This window comes from Alosa pseudoharengus, unplaced genomic scaffold (genome assembly GCF_046254945.1).
Source record: "Alosa pseudoharengus isolate Yale_2024_CS ecotype anadromous, Long Island Sound unplaced genomic scaffold, YU_APseudo_1.1 YU_APseudo_1.1_scf_12, whole genome shotgun sequence".
In the NCBI taxonomy this organism is placed as follows: domain Eukaryota; kingdom Metazoa; phylum Chordata; class Actinopteri; order Clupeiformes; family Clupeidae; genus Alosa; species Alosa pseudoharengus.
In genome coordinates this window covers 32694727-32712183 of record NW_027468587.1, presented here as the reverse complement: position 1 = coordinate 32712183, position 17457 = coordinate 32694727, and the positions used below count along the sequence as shown (strand labels likewise).

At 49.4% G+C, this 17457-nt stretch overlaps 1 protein-coding gene across 1 annotated transcript in view; it reads right to left on the bottom strand.

Annotated features, from left to right (window-relative positions):
- Positions 1-1099: 1099 nt before the first annotated feature.
- LOC143119420 (E3 ubiquitin-protein ligase RNF19A-like) overlaps positions 1100-17457 on the bottom strand; it is a 38156-nt gene continuing 21798 nt past the window's right edge. Inside the window, exons 2-10 of the mRNA XM_076280915.1 lie at positions 16032-16983; positions 9426-9634; positions 8783-8927; positions 8275-8437; positions 7537-7651; positions 6851-7012; positions 6233-6446; positions 4229-4372; positions 1100-4089 (exon numbers count right to left, since the gene is read on the bottom strand). Coding sequence (XP_076137030.1) covers positions 3210-4089; positions 4229-4372; positions 6233-6446; positions 6851-7012; positions 7537-7651; positions 8275-8437; positions 8783-8927; positions 9426-9634; positions 16032-16687 — 2688 coding nt within the window. The 5' untranslated portion in view covers positions 16688-16983 and the 3' untranslated portion in view covers positions 1100-3209. The remainder of the gene's footprint in view (positions 4090-4228; positions 4373-6232; positions 6447-6850; positions 7013-7536; positions 7652-8274; positions 8438-8782; positions 8928-9425; positions 9635-16031; positions 16984-17457) is intronic.

The following is a 17457-nucleotide window of genomic DNA, read 5'->3' as shown; positions in this document are numbered from 1 at the left end:
ATGTTCTTCTGTATTTCCATGTGGCTTCCCCTTGGCTAAGAACCTTCCATAGATCTACTACAGACTACATAGCTTACTCGGCCTCCAAAGATGCAGCCGGCACTGATCCGGGGCACCCGCAAGAGTCTTTCTCGCTAGTTAGCTTAGGAGGCCATCTTGTCTTCTCATATGGTTCAGGTGTTTGGACGGCTGGGATGTGTCCGTTGTGTTCCACAATTTTTCATTTGATTTAATCTCAAGTCAACCACTTTTGAGTTAGCTCAGGCAGCCTTAAAGAGGCTGTGAAGTGATTTACCTGTATGCTTTAGTCTCAGACAGACATACCTAGGTACTGTAGTAGGTAAACCCAGTAAGACTCTATGGGGATGACAAGGCAAGATGCAATCTGATATTTCTTTTGGACATTGCAGGTTTATCAATTCTGTGGAAGGGAGAGTTCAGTTGGGAAAAGCAATAGTGCGTAATTCATGCATACGAACATGGGCCGAGCGGCATCCTTGAGATGTGTGCCTTGGACCCTCCACGCTCCAGAACCCAGGTTTCAGTGCACAGCCCTCCCCCCGGAGATGCACACGCTCTACATGTTTCATGAGTCTGTTTAAAGTGAAATGTCAGAGTGAATTATTTGTTTGGATGGCAGTTTCATCCTACTGAATGTACGATGACTGACTCAAGAGGCGAGATCACAGATCCTCGCAGAGATAGAGGGAGAGAGAGCGAGAGAGAGGCTGTATGTTGGCTTCTCATGGTATTCATTATTCTCCACTGGTTTTCAGTGAAAAGCGTTCATTATTTTATGACTGTAGCTTTAAGACAGAAATGTGTAAAAATTGTATTTTAAATGGTGCAGGTTTAAATTCTAATTTAAGGATACACTGGAATAACATTCTTTATCAAGTCATATTTCTATATACGACAAGGACGTTCATGCTCAACCAGATGTTAAGTGGTTGGAGCTGCCGGAGAAATAAAACATTTTATTTCTTGAGATCCCTTGAGTCTGTTTACTTGACTGTATATGTTCATTGGGATTCTGTGTATGTACAGTATGTCTGATATGTCCTAAGAACACTAAGATTATCAAAAACAGACAAACACATTGAGTTTTTCCTTAAATTTATTTCAGATATGCATTGACATGCATATTATAAAGCAAATTGAAAGAAAAAAAATCCAACACCATATGCTTTTCTGAACCAATATGAGAAATTATACCAGAAGCTGGAGCACATAACTGCACGTGTATGATGGGGCGAGAGAGGGCGCCAGACATGGAACCGGCCACTAGAACCGAACAGCTGGGACCGCAGATGTGTGGCGCTCACACCCCTCAACTCAGATCAGTAAAGAAAAACGGCACCAAGATGGCAACAGACACAGGAATTACAAAATAAGAACAGGGTTTCACAGGTCTTCTGCGCCCATCCTGCTTTTAACACGTTTTCTTGTACACCAAAACATTGTGACAAGTGAACAGTGCCGGTGTCTAGGCCACAATGTCGTATTAACGTGGCTTCACAGACTCCCAAGTGGGCTTTGGAAAGCTTGTACAAAACAAACAGACAAAAAAAAAATATGTTAACAGCAGTCAGAGTAGTTCTGCATGTCTGAGTCGGTTTCAGGTGTTGCCGCAGCTGTGGTGCGCTACTATCAGCCTCTGGAGGTACAGACTGACATCAGGTAGTACGACTAGGCAAAGGGCCTGAGCGGAGCGCTGTCTTTGGTAGGCGATTTCACACAAGTCTTTTTATTCAAGATGTCGATTTCCAAAACTTTTGAGAGACATTCAGCTAAAGTGTTATATCCGTTTTCTTTTAAAACTGTAGCAAATCATTAGGAGCAGACTTAATGAGCGAAAAGTAAACAAAAAGTTACATTCGAAAAGGCACCATGAATTTGCAGATAAAGAAAAATCGATCTGAATTTTCTTTGAAGTGGGATTAAGCTGAAGCCTCAACACCTTCTCGTTTTTTTTTTTTTTTTAAATTGTCATTTTTTTGCGCGTGGCAGAGAAAACAGGCGAGTTTTGGTCATCATCCTATCGCTTCATTGTGCCTGGCTACTGGAGAACCGCTGCTACTAGGAAAGCCTTGAAAGATACAGGTGAACCTTGTCACATGCTGCCTCTGCTGGAGAGATGGCGCCAATGCTCGCACCGGCAGCCCTCCCTGGCCCAAAAAGCATCGGACTCCGTGGAGAAGTCGTCTCTGATCCGTCTCTGATCCGGCTCTCATCCGGCACTGACCCCTCCTGCTCTCTGAGCCGGGTCGTGCTACTCCTCATTAGTCACAACAACAGGTGGTGCATAGCCACAGACCAACCACCATTTAGAAAAAGAATAATGTGAAGGGGAAAAAAAATAAATAAGAGATTATGCAATGGACTTCACAAAACAGTGGAGATCATTTACAAAAATGGAAAAAAAAAAGAATACTAACAAAAAACTTCCCCCCCCCCCCCCCCCATCATAACAAAAATTATTGCATGGTCCCTATGAAGATTAACATGGAGCCTGTTTGGGAGAGAGCTGAAAACTAAGTCTTTGCATGTGTGTGGGTTAAGATAAGCCCCCAGACGCAGCCTTAAGAGTGTATGTGTGCATGTGTGTGTGCGTGTGTGTGTGTATATATGTATGTGGGGCTGCTGACACAGTGGTTCTCTATCCAACAGTCTGGAGATGGCCCAACCTCCAGTGTCTAATACAGTCCGGTAGAGTGCGGTGCCCTAGTGTCTGCCTGCTACACTTTGGCATCGCCACACCACACCACCTCATCAAACCTCACTGCCAGCTCCTGCTCTTGTGTCTACATCTTCCCACAGACCCCCCCGGCTGGGACACAGCACACAGCATATGCTGGAAAAGGTTAGCGCTTGGCTGCTTAGCTAAAGACTTATAAGGGGCTTCAAAGTGAGAGCAGAAATGGGAGAGGTTAGAGAACCAAACCCCTTGCTGCTGCTGTTGCTGCTGCTGCTGGCCTGCAAATCAGGGCCAGCTTAGGGGCAGGGTGGAGACTGGGGGCCACCAGCTCAGTGAGGCACTGCAGTGCGGTCAGTCTGTGCAGAGAGGGATGCGCGTGCGTGCGTGCGTGCGTGTGTGTGTGCGTGCGTGCGTGTGTGCGTGTGGAGGGGGTGGGGGGCAGGGTTGTCTTTTTGCAGCACTTGTGGTGTGTGTCCGTGTATGTGTGTACATGTATATTTCCCAGTCCGATTCATAGATCACTCTGAATGCAGCTGCCTTTGCTGACCCACAGGTGGCGCTGTGAGCTGGGGCTACTGCTAGTGCTGCTGCTGCTGTTGACTTTGGCTCCCCTTCGTGGCTCCTCGTGGTCTCCCCCGCTGCGGGAGTGCGGCTCAGCCGACTGCACCACGCTCACGTTCTCCTCCGCGATCAGGCACATCGTGGGCGCCTCAGGGGAGCGCGAGGACCCCGTGGCAGCCGTGACAAGGACCCCGCCACCACCACCACCACCACCACCACAGCGAGCTCCGCCACCGGCGCCGGTCGGCTCCGGGCAGCTTTCCAGCCGGTCGTGCTCCACCTCGGGCAGGGGGCTGACGGAGGAGAAGCGCCCGTGCTGCTGCAGCTGTGCCGGGGGCCGGGCCGAGGCGGACGCGCCAACAGAGGTGGGGGTTTCTGGGGGGCCGGGCTCCGACGCGGCGCTCAGCTCGGACAGCTGGCTGCAGTGAGAGTCGGCCACGGAGGGCAGGCTGCCGCTGAGCGAGGGAGAGTCCGGCCCGCTGGAGTGGACGCTGCGGCACTCCAGCAGCTGGGCGTCCGGCTCCTCCCGAGTCTCGTTGATCTGCGTTCCGCCACCGCCGGTACTGCCTCCGCTCTTCTTCCTCAACTTGCCCTTATGCTTCTTCCCCGAGGAGGAGGAGGAAGACAAGGAGGAAGACGAGGAGGAGGACGAAGAGGAGGAGGAGGAGGAGGGATCTTTGGCCCAGCGTGCAGAGCAGTAGGAGGAGTTAGTGGTGGATGATTGGCAAGTCCAGGCACAACGGGAGGTGTGGCTTACACAGTCGTCCGCACCGCTGACGTGCTGAGGCTTCTTGGTCTCCACGTCCACCTGCACCTCCACATTACTGTCCCTGTAGGTCACACACACACACACACACACAATTAAAAACATCCATCAACAGAGTTAAATCAGACAATAAAATAACTTTAATAACTTTACATTTTGCTGAATAGCTGAAATGCATGTCTGCCACACACACACACACGCACCTGTCCAGGGGTGTGTAAGCGTTGAGGATGGAGCCGGCCATGGCTTTGGTGCTGGCGTTGTCACTGATTGTCCCAAGGCTGACCGTAGCAGATTCTCCACTCAGGCTGCAGCGCTCCTTCTGGACGTCCGCCTGCACCTCCAGCCTAACACAGGAGGGGTCAGAGGTCAACCGGAGCTACTACTGCCCAACCCACACTAGTGTTCTCATAAGGAGCTACTACTGCCCAACTCACTAGTGTACTCATAAAGAGTCAAGCTGTTGCTTGACATCAAGATACATCAACTCCTTCACATGTAAAGGGATTAGTGCTGCCGCGATTAGTCGACTTAGTCGACCTAATCGACCATTAAAATTAGTCGACGGCAATTTTTTTAGTCGGATCGTTTTACTATTGACCGCCTATTTATTTTTGGTCTCACACGGCTGTAATGTTATATTAACTCTATGTTATTAACTCTTGAAAAGTACAATGACTGTCTTTGGATGTTAAACAGGCTACTAAGACTTTGGCATGTTTTAAACCCCACTATGCCCGCAAGTGTTAACGCCAGCAGCAAAGCTGCGTGCCTGCCTGCTTTCAGCGCAATTAATTATTAGGCAGAGCTAAGTGGGGGGAGCGAAGATAGTAGGTTACGCTAGTCCAGACTCTGACTAATATAGTAGCCTATTGTGGAAATTGAAATAAATGAAGTGAAGTGTCTCACGTTGACAACGCAACGGCGTGTCATTACTGTAATTCATTCATACAAAAAAACGTTAAACCGAACATGCCGCCGCCCGTGATATCAACAATCAAGGTGCGCGTCATTTCCCATGGTCAATAAGTCACGACGCATATTTTTTTAGCGTTCAAGCCAACTGATAAAGTGAAGTAACCTATGTGGTAAGACGCGCAAAGTGCCTGTAGCCTACTTGTTTTGAACATGCTGATGTTAGGCTCATTTGCAAAGTCCTCAATTCCTGTCGCCTTTCAAACTCCAGCGTTTCTCAAACTATGGGCCGCGCGGACCAGCACCGGCCGTAACGTGGACATTGCTGGTCCGGAGCCGCGGAGTGAAATTATTCCCGGGGCTTCGTCTAATAATTTGCTGCGCAATTGATCAAGGAACCGCGGACAGAAAAAGAAAACAAACTTTTCTGCAATCAGTATGAATTACTTGCTAATTTGGTGCATGTATAACAATATAGCATAACAATAATAATTGTGATGTGATATAATGATAAATTGATGGGGGGTGGTATCATGTAAGGTGGGCCCTATGACCCCAAAGTATGCCATGACCGGGCCTCAGGTCAAAGAAGTTGTCTATGTCGATGGCAACACTGGCATACAAATAAAGTCTATCAAAGGTCTGACATTACTGTAGATCTGAAGGTAGCATTTTAAATGGGTGTTTTTTTTTTAATACATAATGTTTTTGAACAGTTTACTTACAGTAATACAGCTTCTAACAAAAGTAGGGTGATATATATTTTACGTTTTCCCTTTAGTTGAGTTAAAAATAAAACGTACACAACAAAATAACAAACACTTGATTTAAAAAAAAATAGTCGTTTAGATTAGTCGACTAATCGAAAAATTAGTCGAAAGATTAGTCGTTAGAAAATGAGTCGTTAGTGGCAGCACTAAAAGGGATGTCATTGCACAGATCCACAGACAGTAATATAAGCAACAAGGTGGTCAAGACACCAAAGGTTGTTTATGGAATATCAGGCACAAACACATAACCCCTGTTCGCTTTTTAGCTCTCGCTGGTCTCACTGACCAGTCTAAAAGCTCTTTACAGCTCTCACTGACCAGTCTAAAAGCTTTTCACAGCTCTCACTAGGCTCACTGACCAGTCTAAAAGCTCTTCACAGCTCTCACTAGGCTCACTGACCAGTCTAAAAGCTCTTCACAGCTTTGGCATGGTGCAGATTATATTGTCATAAAGAACAGGAGCACACACACACTGATAAACAGACACAAGCAACAGGCTTTCTCTTGCTCCCCTCTGCTGACCTGTTGTAGCAGCTGACCATGGCGCTGCCCGATAGGCTGCCGGTGATGCTGGCCCCAGCCAGGGCAGTGGTGCTGGCCGTCTCGCTCAGGTTGTCCCGCATGGCCCCGATGCGCTCCATGTGGCTACCGCTAGCGCTTAGGCTGCCCGTCAGGCCTCCCACACTGCCCTCGCCAAGGCTGTGGTTGTGCCGTGGGTCTGCCACCGACGTGGTGTCTGCGCACACACACACACACACACACACACAGACAGAGACACAGACAGACACACACAGACACAGACAGACAGACACAGACAGACAGACACAGACAGACACGAGAAGAGGTCAGGAGATAGGTACACACTAAAACAGATGCTGCTTTTTTCAACTATTGTGCAAAACTTCAGCCACTGAATTCGAAATAGATAGATAAAGTACTTTATTGATCTCCAAAGGGCAACATAATATATTCAACATAAAAAAGCACACACTAATGTTAAAATCTAAATTGACAAATGTATTCAATTATTAAATACAACGCAAACTGAAATCTTTGTTGTGTCTGCAAGGCTCAGATTCTACGTTCTGTATTCCTTCTGATGCACTCAAGCTGCAATTGGCCTTGTGCTGGTCAACTCACCAGTTGCAGCCACTCCACTGCCCACGTTCATGTCATTCTCGTCATCAAACTCGATGCGCACCCCTTTGCCGTTGCCTGCAGACACGCCACATCCCCCACTGCGGCACAGCGAGATGGGCACCACCCCGTAAACATAGGCCAACATGATGGGCACCCCAATGCCTACACACAAACACACACACAAAAAGAAATACAGACTCCATTATACTTCAAAATGGCCACTAGAGGGCAGTGGTTCATCAAATGAGGGCCAGGAGTGGAGAAGACAAGCTCCTTCACTTCAGAGGAACGCAAGACAGAAGAAACACATCAAGACAATGGAGTTGTGTTAGTACAATACATAAACAGAGTGAGTAATGCAGCTGCAAGAGCTCAGAAGAGAAGAGCCTGACATACCCCTCTCCACCAGGACACAATACACAAGTGAGAGTGTGTGTGTGTGTGTGACTGTGTGTGTGTGTGTGTGCACGCGTGTGTGTGTCAAGGAGAGAGAAAGATGGAGAAAGATAGCGTGTGAATGAGAGGGTGAAAACGAAAGAGAAACAGAAGAGAGAAAGAATGTGAGACAGAAAAAGTAAGAACGAAAGAACGTGTGAGAAAGAATGTGAGAAGGAAGGGGAGAGAGAGAGAGAGAGAGAGAGAGAGAGAGAGAGAGAGAGAGAGAGAGAGAGAGAGAGATAACTCACCAACAGTCACTGCAGCCACCACCGGTGACACAATGACAGACAGGGTAACGCCACCGGCAATCACCAGGTTCCTCTTGTGGTTGGAGATGTCCTTTCCCTCGTAACGGTTGTGGATCTGCGTCAGAGAGAAACGCCATATCGGTGAGACATTACGCAAAAACCGAGAGCTAGCCGAGTGGTCTGTGTTGTGTTATGACTGGACACTGCACGGCCAGAGAGACAGGGGTCCACTTAAGACTCTCAGTCCTGAGAGGGAAAATGGACACAAGGAATCAAAAACTTTTTTTGCACTGGAGATTTTTCCATTGCGTGCTCTTGAGATCCATGTCTGGCAGTGATCAGACGGCCTGTTTTCCACTCTCATCTACAGAGACAACCTGCCAAACTGAGAGCACGACGTGTTGTTTGAATAAATAAAAAGCCTGTGCGAAGTGAGTCAAAACAAATAATGGGTTTGTTTTACGCTTGGCTCTCTTGTGCTGATGTCAATGAAACAAGGTCCTGATGTTCTTTTTCACGTGTGATGCTTTTAAAATCAAAACCTTGCTGGAACTGAAAAGCTTTCCGCCCCCCCCCCCCTTCTTCTTTTCAATGGCAATTCTCTTTTGGTAGCAGAGTAACAGAGTAAGAACTGCAATTTTTTGAAAAGTACACTATTGTCTTCCACACATGTATCTGCACAAACATAAAGTCAACTAGGTCACAGACATAGTCACTGATATCCGAGAGGACACTAACCTTCCTGCCAACATAGACGGGGATCCCGATGATCATGGCCGGGATGGCGATGCCCGCGATGAGCGCGATGCCCACGGGCGCCCCGACCAACGTGCCCAACTGCCACAGGATCTTCTTCTTACGGCTCCACGGCTTCTTGCCCCAGAAGGTGCAGCCTGAAGGACTGGCAGGGTCAAACAGGGAGCTCAGTTAGTACAGGTCAGAACTACTGAACTGGAACTACACACAAGCATACAACTGTTGTAGTACAGTTTATCCATAGTACAATGTGCATTGTTGTTGTACAGGTTATCTATAGTACAATGTGTATTGTTGTAGTACAGTTTATTAATAGTACACTGTACTATAGACAACCTGTACAACAACAATGCACACTGTACTATGGATAAACTGTACTACAAGAATGCACATTGTACTATGGATAAAGTGTACTACAACAATTCGCACTGTACTATGGATAAAGGTAAATAGAGGTAAATAGAAGTCAGGTGCTAGTGAGGTGTGTCACCTGAGATAGTGCAGGTCGGAGATCTCCTTCATGCAGAGCCAGCAGAACTCACAGCCGCACACTGCACACGTCATGTGATTGCAGCTGCCATCGTTCATCTTGATGATGTAAGCAGCACAGCGAGGACAGGGCTTGATGTCATCAGCTGGAGACAGGAGGCAGAGAAACGCCATGAGGTCAGACAGGGCTCTAGGACTAACGCATGCTCTGGGAACAGTGAACGCATGTTTGTGCTGAAGAGAGCTTCTGTCCACATCCATGCTTATGCTAGGGGTGTATGCAGTATATGCAGGCTTCCCCATCTCATTCATAGAGATCTGTGCATTTGTGAGTATTGGTGTAAGTGTTGGTGCACCTTAAATGCAGCATCAACCTCTGCTGTAGGTAATTACAAGCAGACGGTTATCAGCAGCAGACTATGTGTGTGTGAGTGTGTGTGTGTGATTACATGCTGCACTGCTCTGTAAATTAGGATGAGTGGATGGTCCTGTGTGTGTGTCTGCGTGTGTCTGCGTGTGTCTGCGTGTGTCTGCGTGTGTCTGATTACATGCAGCACCGCTCTGTAAATTAGGATGAGTGGATGGTCCTGGCTCGCGCTCTGTGTGTGTGTGTGTGTGTGTGTGTGTGTGTGTGTGTTCCTTACAAGCAGCGCCGCTCTCCTGGCTGTAGGTGAGCGATGACGAGCGGATGGTCCTGAGGCGCAGGCTCTGTGCCCGCTGCTGGCGCGCGGCGTCGCACGTCTGGTTGGGGTGCCACAGCTGCTTGCAGTGGTAGCAGAACTCCGTGCCACAGCCCTCTCGGCCACACGTGATCTTGGGGCAGCTGGCACAGCCGAAGGCAATCACGGCATACCTGCAGCAAGACACAAGGTAGCACTGCATCAGGCCTGGCCTCAGACTCCTCAGAGTGCTGAAAGGTTCATCCACAGACAATGGCAGACAGACTCAAGAAGATACAAACTACCATGGAGAGAAACGTTAATGAAGTGATGGGGTGATGAAAAGTCACACACACACATTCCTTGTTTATAAATATTCTAAAAACAATAGCAGTTTATAATCTGAACCCAGTACAGACCATGGTCATCTCTGGCCTAAATGACGGGCCTTCTGGCTTGTGCAGTGAAACCAACTACAGGCGGTCTGGAACGTGGCGGCACGGCTGGTTCTCAATCAGGCGAAAAGGGCACACATTACCCTGCTATTAACTGAGCTCCACTCCACTGGCTACCCTTAGCGCCCGCATCAAACTCAAGTCACTGATGCTTGCCCACAAAGTGATTGCTAGGCCTGCTACCACTTACACTAAATGCGCTCATAAAGGCTTGTGCTACCCCTCGGCCACTGTGTTCCTCCAAGGAACGCCGTCTGGCACGGCTGCCTCTGCCCACACGACAAGCCAGACCATTTTCATTTGCTGTTCTCCGTTGTTGGCTACACCTTGACCAGTACTGGCACATCTGCACTCTCATCCTCTTGATGGTTGTGTTTATTGCTACCTTATGTCTGCAATGTAGCTCGAATGTTGTTCCTCATTTTGTAAGTCACTTTGGGAGAAAAGCATCGGCTAAATGAATTAACGAAAATTAATAAAAAGACTAAAATAGCCGATTTCCAGTCAGAGTGGATTGAAGAGTGTGATGCGCCTCTTCATCCTGTATAAACTGCACACCTACATAATGGAGTCCTAATGGATGCATCTTCCTGTAGCCAAGGGCCGAGCTGCATCTGCGTCTGTGGGAGTTGTCCATGTGCTGAGCAGGACGGAGCCGGAGGGAGGCGGCGGTCATTACTCGTGTGGTCATTACAGCCCACCACTAATGACTGAGAAATTCAATCTGAGGACAGTGAGAGATGGAGCCGTCACCGCACACGCTCAGACCGAGGCCCTCACCGCCGGCCACGCCGCTGCTGCTGCGCATCGCCGGCCTCGCCATGGCAACATCACTCATCTTTACTGGCTGCCAGCTGCAACTTAATTGAATTGGTGGGGGTGAACTGTAGAACTAATGACTTCACCAGACTGAGATGAGCACAGAGCAGAGTGCTCAGGGTCTCAATAAAAGTCTGTGGAGATTGAAGGGAAGGCAAATAACTGGTTCTCTTGTAACATCAAGCTTAACAAAATGGCAGCAAACCACACTCGGGCTGCTTCTGGGACACAAACACTGTAAGCAAACACACTTACACTTCTTCATGTGTCTAATGAGACAGAAAGGCTCATTTTCCACTCCACAGGGGCAGTTTCCAGGGAAAAACTGACACCAAGATCCCTCAGTGTGTGTGTGTGTGTGTGTGTGTGTGTGCCACAAAGACCATATCAGTTTCAAAGTAGATGCGCTATGCGTCCACATTATTACCATTGATATGCAAATGTTATAACCATTCACCCGTTGTCAAGTCCCACATCTCTATGTCACTGTCACCTGCATTAGAACTCAATTCTGATTCTTTTCTTCCTGAAAAGGAGCGCATGACCAAACGAATCAGGGAAGGGAAAATGGACTTCTACGTCATCTCCTTCAAATGGTTTCGCAATTCAAATCTTCACACTCGGCTCTGGCTCATATAGGGTCGCGAGCATCGGGAGCTCTGATATGGTGGTGTAATGTGGACGCGAGGGCTATCCCCCCAAAAAATCTTTCGGATTCAAACGGCTCCTACCCAATGTAGACCAGGCCATTCTCACTCACATGCACTCACATCCACAGACCTGTTATGTCTGGAGGCAGCAATGGCAGGATGTACCCGCCCAGCCCAGCCACCGTATCAGATCACATTACAGCCCCACAGCTCCACTCTCTCCACCCCCCCCCCCCCTTCCCCAGTGGGTACACATACGCCTGCAGGCTTCAGCAGCAGTCCCCCAGGCCACAAGCCCCCCCACCCCACATCCACCCTGCCATATGCATCTGCCAGTCACACTAATACCTAATCTGCTGGTATTACAGCCACCACCAACCACCCCCCACCCCTAAATCCACCAATCCGCCGCGGATGGCTGCAGTCTGACCTATATTCGGTCCTCAAGAAGAAAAGCCATCATTAATCCTGAGTCCGGCTCCCAAGCACATCGGCACCGGGCGATGTTCCCGGCAGAGAGAGGCTGACTGCTCGGCTCGCTAAAATGTGAGCAGTTGTCTGGAGCGCCGCCCTCCGACTCTTGTAAGGCCATGGGACAAGCTCCAGCTGTTTGGCTAGGCCAGGGCCGATGTTTCATACGAAGCTGGGGGAAAACTCACTCGCTTCTCCCCCACTTCCCCTCTCCCTCTCTGACCCTTCCATCTACCCCAAACGACCACCCCCCTTTCCAGAGAGTACCCCCCCCTCCCTCTTTCCAGAGAGTACCCCCCCCCCCCCCTCCACCACACCCTATCCATCTCCTCATTCTTTCCTTTATGCCTTCATGCCTGACGTCTCTGGGAAAGCAGTGCATGCGCTCAGGCTTCTGGCACAAGGCCAAGGAGAGAGAAGATGAGAGAAAGCGAAAAGAGAGGAAAGAGAGAAGAGAGAAGAGAGAAGAGAAGAGAAAGAAAGAAGAGAAAGTGAAGAGAGAGGAGAGAAATAAGAAAGAGAGAGAGAAGAGAAAGTGAAGAGAGAGAGAGAAGAGAAAAGAAAGAGAAAAAAGAAGAGAAAGTGAAGAGAGGAGAGAAAGAAGAAAGAAGAGAGAAAAGGCTGCAGGACAAGGAAATAAAAAGGACTCGGTCCAACATAAGCACAAGGGCTGAATCAAGCACTACACTTACAGGCAGGCAGACACACACACACTAAAGACAGCCATTTCTCTCCCCTCGTTCCTCAAAGCCACTCCACAAACTGGGCGACAGAACATTAAAAACCAAACGCAAGCTCACATGACTGATGGCGTTCAACCAGAGGCTGGAGCGTGAGGTGGATTTATGATTCAGACGCATTAATCTGCTGGAAGAGATGAAAGTGCTGGTAAGAGCCTATGGATGGGTGATGGCTTACAGCCAGTGTGTATTAAACTGTGTGTACAGAGGGGATTGATGATGTGACACAGACACAGACACACACACACACACACACACACACACGCACGTCCCAGGGACTGCAGTGTCTGAGGAACCAGTGGTAGCCTAGCATAGAGTCAGATTTGAGTTTCCTTTCTCTCTCCCTCTTATATTTGTGGTGGGAGTGTTTGTGGCTCAGGCTCACACTGCCATGCTGGCGCCCCGTAGACAAGCGCACTAGCAGAGCTCTGGAGCAGAGCAGAGGAACAGGCAACTCTGAGCTTCAACAGTGTTAGTGGACAAACTGAAGGCTGAAGCACTGTCAGATACGTGTCAAGTTGTCCTAGAGATGACAGATTGAAGTCCAGATCTATGATTTTTTGTGACCAAGAGGTTTGGCATGGGGGCAATGAATGGGGATTTGGTATTTGGGCTTGTGCTTGGGTATTTGGGGTCCACAACATGACTGACTGACTGTGGGGAGTGTTTGGGGTGCGCAAAAGTCCTGGCCGTAGGTAATTTAAAAAAATGAATAATCATTACAAAACAAAAACAGAGGCAACACAGACTTCTGACTACAATAAAAGCATATCATGGATGAGGTGCATACACTCACTACCAAAACCACTACCACAATATCTTTCATGTTCTCAAACTTGCCACCCAACACAGTTTAATAACTTGAATCAAATGTCAACCCTGTTAAGTGACATTGCAGTAAGAAGCACAAAGCCATCCTCCAGGGCCACCTTCGTCCACTAGTTACTCTCTTTGCCTTCTGACCCAAAGGCCCCGTTGGGCTTTGTGCTGGAGTGGAGTGGAGACTGGCCTGACGTGTTGACGGAGGAGTCTGCCCACATGGTGATGGGGACCAAGCATCAACCTGTCTGCCCCTCAAGTGTCGCGGTGGAGTGCGCTCACACTCTATGGCTGGCAGTGAGTGAGGGCCGAGTTTAGGGCGGGCAGGCCGGGTGAGTTTAGGGTTGGTGTCACCACTTCAGTTAGCACAGGGCAATCAGGCAGAGTCAGACTTAAGCTGCAGCTGTTGACAATGCTGATGCTGACGACGACATGCTGCTCGGAGTCGGGTGGAGGCTGTCCGCTGACCCCTGGGCAGAGGCCAGCACTGCTGCAGAAACCAGCTGGCACCCAGCCACCGCACGGGCAGCACAGCAGAAAGGGCTTGGCACAGAGTCAATGGCCAGGCTCAGCAGCAGCAAGACTCAGGAGAGAGTTACTGCAGTGCACAACTGGACCCGGCCACACACACACACACACACACAGGTCAACTGAATGATGAAAAGGGGGTCAGTCTTTAGCACTAATGTGTTGAATAGTTACGGTCTGAATACAGAATTTTTTTCTATCAACAGCTAGCTGCTAAACATCTAGCCACTAAGGTCTGTAAGGCCAAACACTGTACATCTGCAACCCAGGCCATTAAATAAGTCTGATCATGTTGAGTGCCGTTCCCTCTGCAGACATGAGCTTTCTTTCCCCTCCGAGTTTAATATTTCATTCAACCGTGGTATGAGGAAAGAAAATTAATGGGCAGGAAGTATTAAAAGCAACAGCTGCTGGATTTTCCTGAGAAGCTCCAACTTGACTTCTGCGGAGCTCACACACATTTCATTGGGCCATCTACTTCAAGGAGTAGCTGGAAGATTTCTATTGCATGTCAGATCTGTGAGTGTGCGAGTCAGAACCAGACACAGTATCTCTGTGGCTCAGCAGAGGCAAATCTCCCCCCCTGGGTTAGCAGTGTGATGGGAAGACTCCAGGCCTAGATGCACCGAAACAGGAGCTCTAGACTCTCCCCCACCATAGCTCCCTCCAGACCACTCTCTGATCCCCCCCCCCCCCCCCACCTGCCCCAACCACACACACTCAAACACAACCACCCTGATAGAAGCCTGCAGCACAGCAATCAATTCCACAGGCCTGCCGGAGGACCACACTGTGACCCCAGGCTGTGACGGGCTGCCTCCATGTTTAAAAACAAACAGCACAGCATTCATGCTTGTGGTTTTTCTTCTTGACAAATCACACAAACAAACCCAGCAGTCATTTGTTTAACTGTAGGGCCAAAGAAGAGATTGATGGAGTTTAATTTTGCTAGAGTAGCCGGGGGAATGTTGTGCAGAAACCTTATGGGAAAGTGCATACACACTGCTCTGCATACAGCAGGTTCTGAAACCCGAAACAAAGGCATAATTCAGTCAATCTGAAACTGTGAAGAGAACTGGGGGGTGTTTTGGTTGTGTGTGTGAATGCGAGATTCAGTCCTCACGTGAAACATTCCTGCTCAGATTGTGTCCTTCATGAGCACTGGGCCTCTACCACCACAGCCACCCACACGCTTTGGCCAGGCCAAGGGCAGAGCAAGAAGTAGAACAGTGCCCAGTCAGTCAGACAGTCTTACTGGAGTGCCCCAGCAACCTCCCAGGACTGCCTGTGGCCTGCATGCCACAACTGCCACTGACTTTAGAACAGAACATACAGACAGAGGAATGCTGCCCATGTTTTCTCTCTGTGTGTGTGTGTGTGTGTGTGTGTGTGTGTGTGTGTGTGTGTGTGTGTGTGTGCGCGTGCGCCTGTGTGTGTGTGTGTGTGTGTGTGCGCGCGCGCGCGCGTGCGTGCGCCTGTGTGTGCATGCGTGTGCATGCGTGTGTGCGCGTGTGTGCATGCGTGTGTGCGCACGCCTGTGTGTGCATGCGTGTGTGCGCGCGTGTGCACGTGTACATCATGATAAATCTCGAGGTCAGAGCCAGGGTTTCACTGATAACTTGTAGCCAAATCAGGGAAACCAAATTTCACAATGCAACTTCATTATATAACTGTCAGATGTTGACTAAGATAAAATCAATGTTACCTTGTTGAGCAACTCTTCCTAATTTCTTAATCCAACAGAGGCAAGAATATTGGGTCAAAGATGTGGCCTTGTCCTTTTGCTAGGCTAAAGATTCTCTCTAACACAGAACTTTGCCGGGAATAGGAAAGTTGATTCTCTGCTTTATAATTCTATGGTCAACACAGAACAGAACGAAAAGTACCCAATGGGATTGATGACCAATAATATACAGACCATGGTCATAACAAGATATGCAAATGTACTTATACTGTACGCCTGGCATTAAATGTTATACTTCAACTCTACCCTTTCCAGAGTACATGGACTCAATCTACTGGAGAGAATATCTGGTTATACACCAACTTGAAAAAGAGGAAACCCAGGTGGAGGTGGGTGTGTGTGGTTGGGTCATGCCTGCAACTTACCCGCAGTCAGGGGCTGGGCACCAACGGCAGTCGGGGTCGGCTACGAGCCAGCGGCGCAGCATGAACTCCTCATACTTGTCCATGAGTGAGCGGTCAGCAAGGATGGCGCGGATGTCGTTGGGGTTGAATCGTTCGGCGCACTCGGGGCAGGAAATGTTGACGCGGCTCTCGCTGATCTCGATGCGAAGGTACTGCCGCAGGCAGTCGGCGCAGGAGCGGTGCGCGCACGTCATGATCTCGGGGAAGTTGTCGCGTGTGTGGCGCAGAAGGCACAACGGGCATTCCAGCAGCTCCGACTTGGACGCGGAGGACGAGGAGGACGACGACGCCGCTGAGGAGGTAGAGGCGTGAGAGACCCCCGTGGAGCTGGAGGCCGCTCCTGCCCCGGCCGCGAGGGCCTTCTCGTGGTAGGTGTCCGAGTGGACGCTCTCGACGCTGGCGATGCCGTCCACCCCTCCCGCCGAGGCGGCGCATCCTGCCGACAGCGCCAAGTCGCGGGTTTTCCGCTTGGGCTCGCGGGGGCGCCGGCGGAAAAGCGAGCCCAGCGAGAGGCGCCGCTTCTTGGGCGCCTTCTTCACCGAGGGCAGGCTGATGGAGGAGGCGGTGGACTGCAGGTCGCGCTCCGAGCCCAGCTGCATGTGCTTCTGCAGGCTCATGGCTCCGGCGTGCTCGCCACACCACTCACATGGGACAGACGCGAAGAGGGGAGAGGAGGAAGAGGACGAGGAAGAAGGGAGCGGGAAGGGAGAGGGAGAGGGGGAGGGAGGGAGAAGGGGGGAGGTTTCGAGGAGGAAGGGGGCGGGGAGGGGGAGGTTGTGGGCACGCCGTGGGTTAGGACATGGTGTGGGCTCTCTGTGAACTACCTGCTGGGGCCATTCTGGAACTCTGGAGCTGGTGAAAGGGACTGAGGCGTGGGGTGGGGAGTCACCCTCTCTCTCGCTAGATCCAGGACCTGAAAGACAGAAAAACAGAACGCCTTTAATGGAGAAGGAAAGGAACAGAAGATCATGGGATGTCATCTCCTTGACAGGCACACTTGAGTGAGTCCACAAATCTAACACAGATAGAAACATGACGTCTGAAGATACATACTGTACACAACAGGTTCTCCCATAACTAATAGAAATCATATCACTAGAAACCACTAACAGTAAAGAAGACATTTTCAACTCATGAGGAGTGATAAAATTCAGCAAGTGTTTTCCACATTATAAATAAACAGATGACATCCAGTAATATACATCTTATCAAATGCAACACTCATCCTCAATTACACACAGTATCACCCCCACCCAAACACTCAAGAGTTGCTCGTAGTTTTTTTAAACCACTGACACAGCGTTCTACTTGAAAGAATGGACCATAAAACCCTTCGCATTATTTCATAACATAATTCCACAGAAAAAAAATGTAATTGGGTGACACG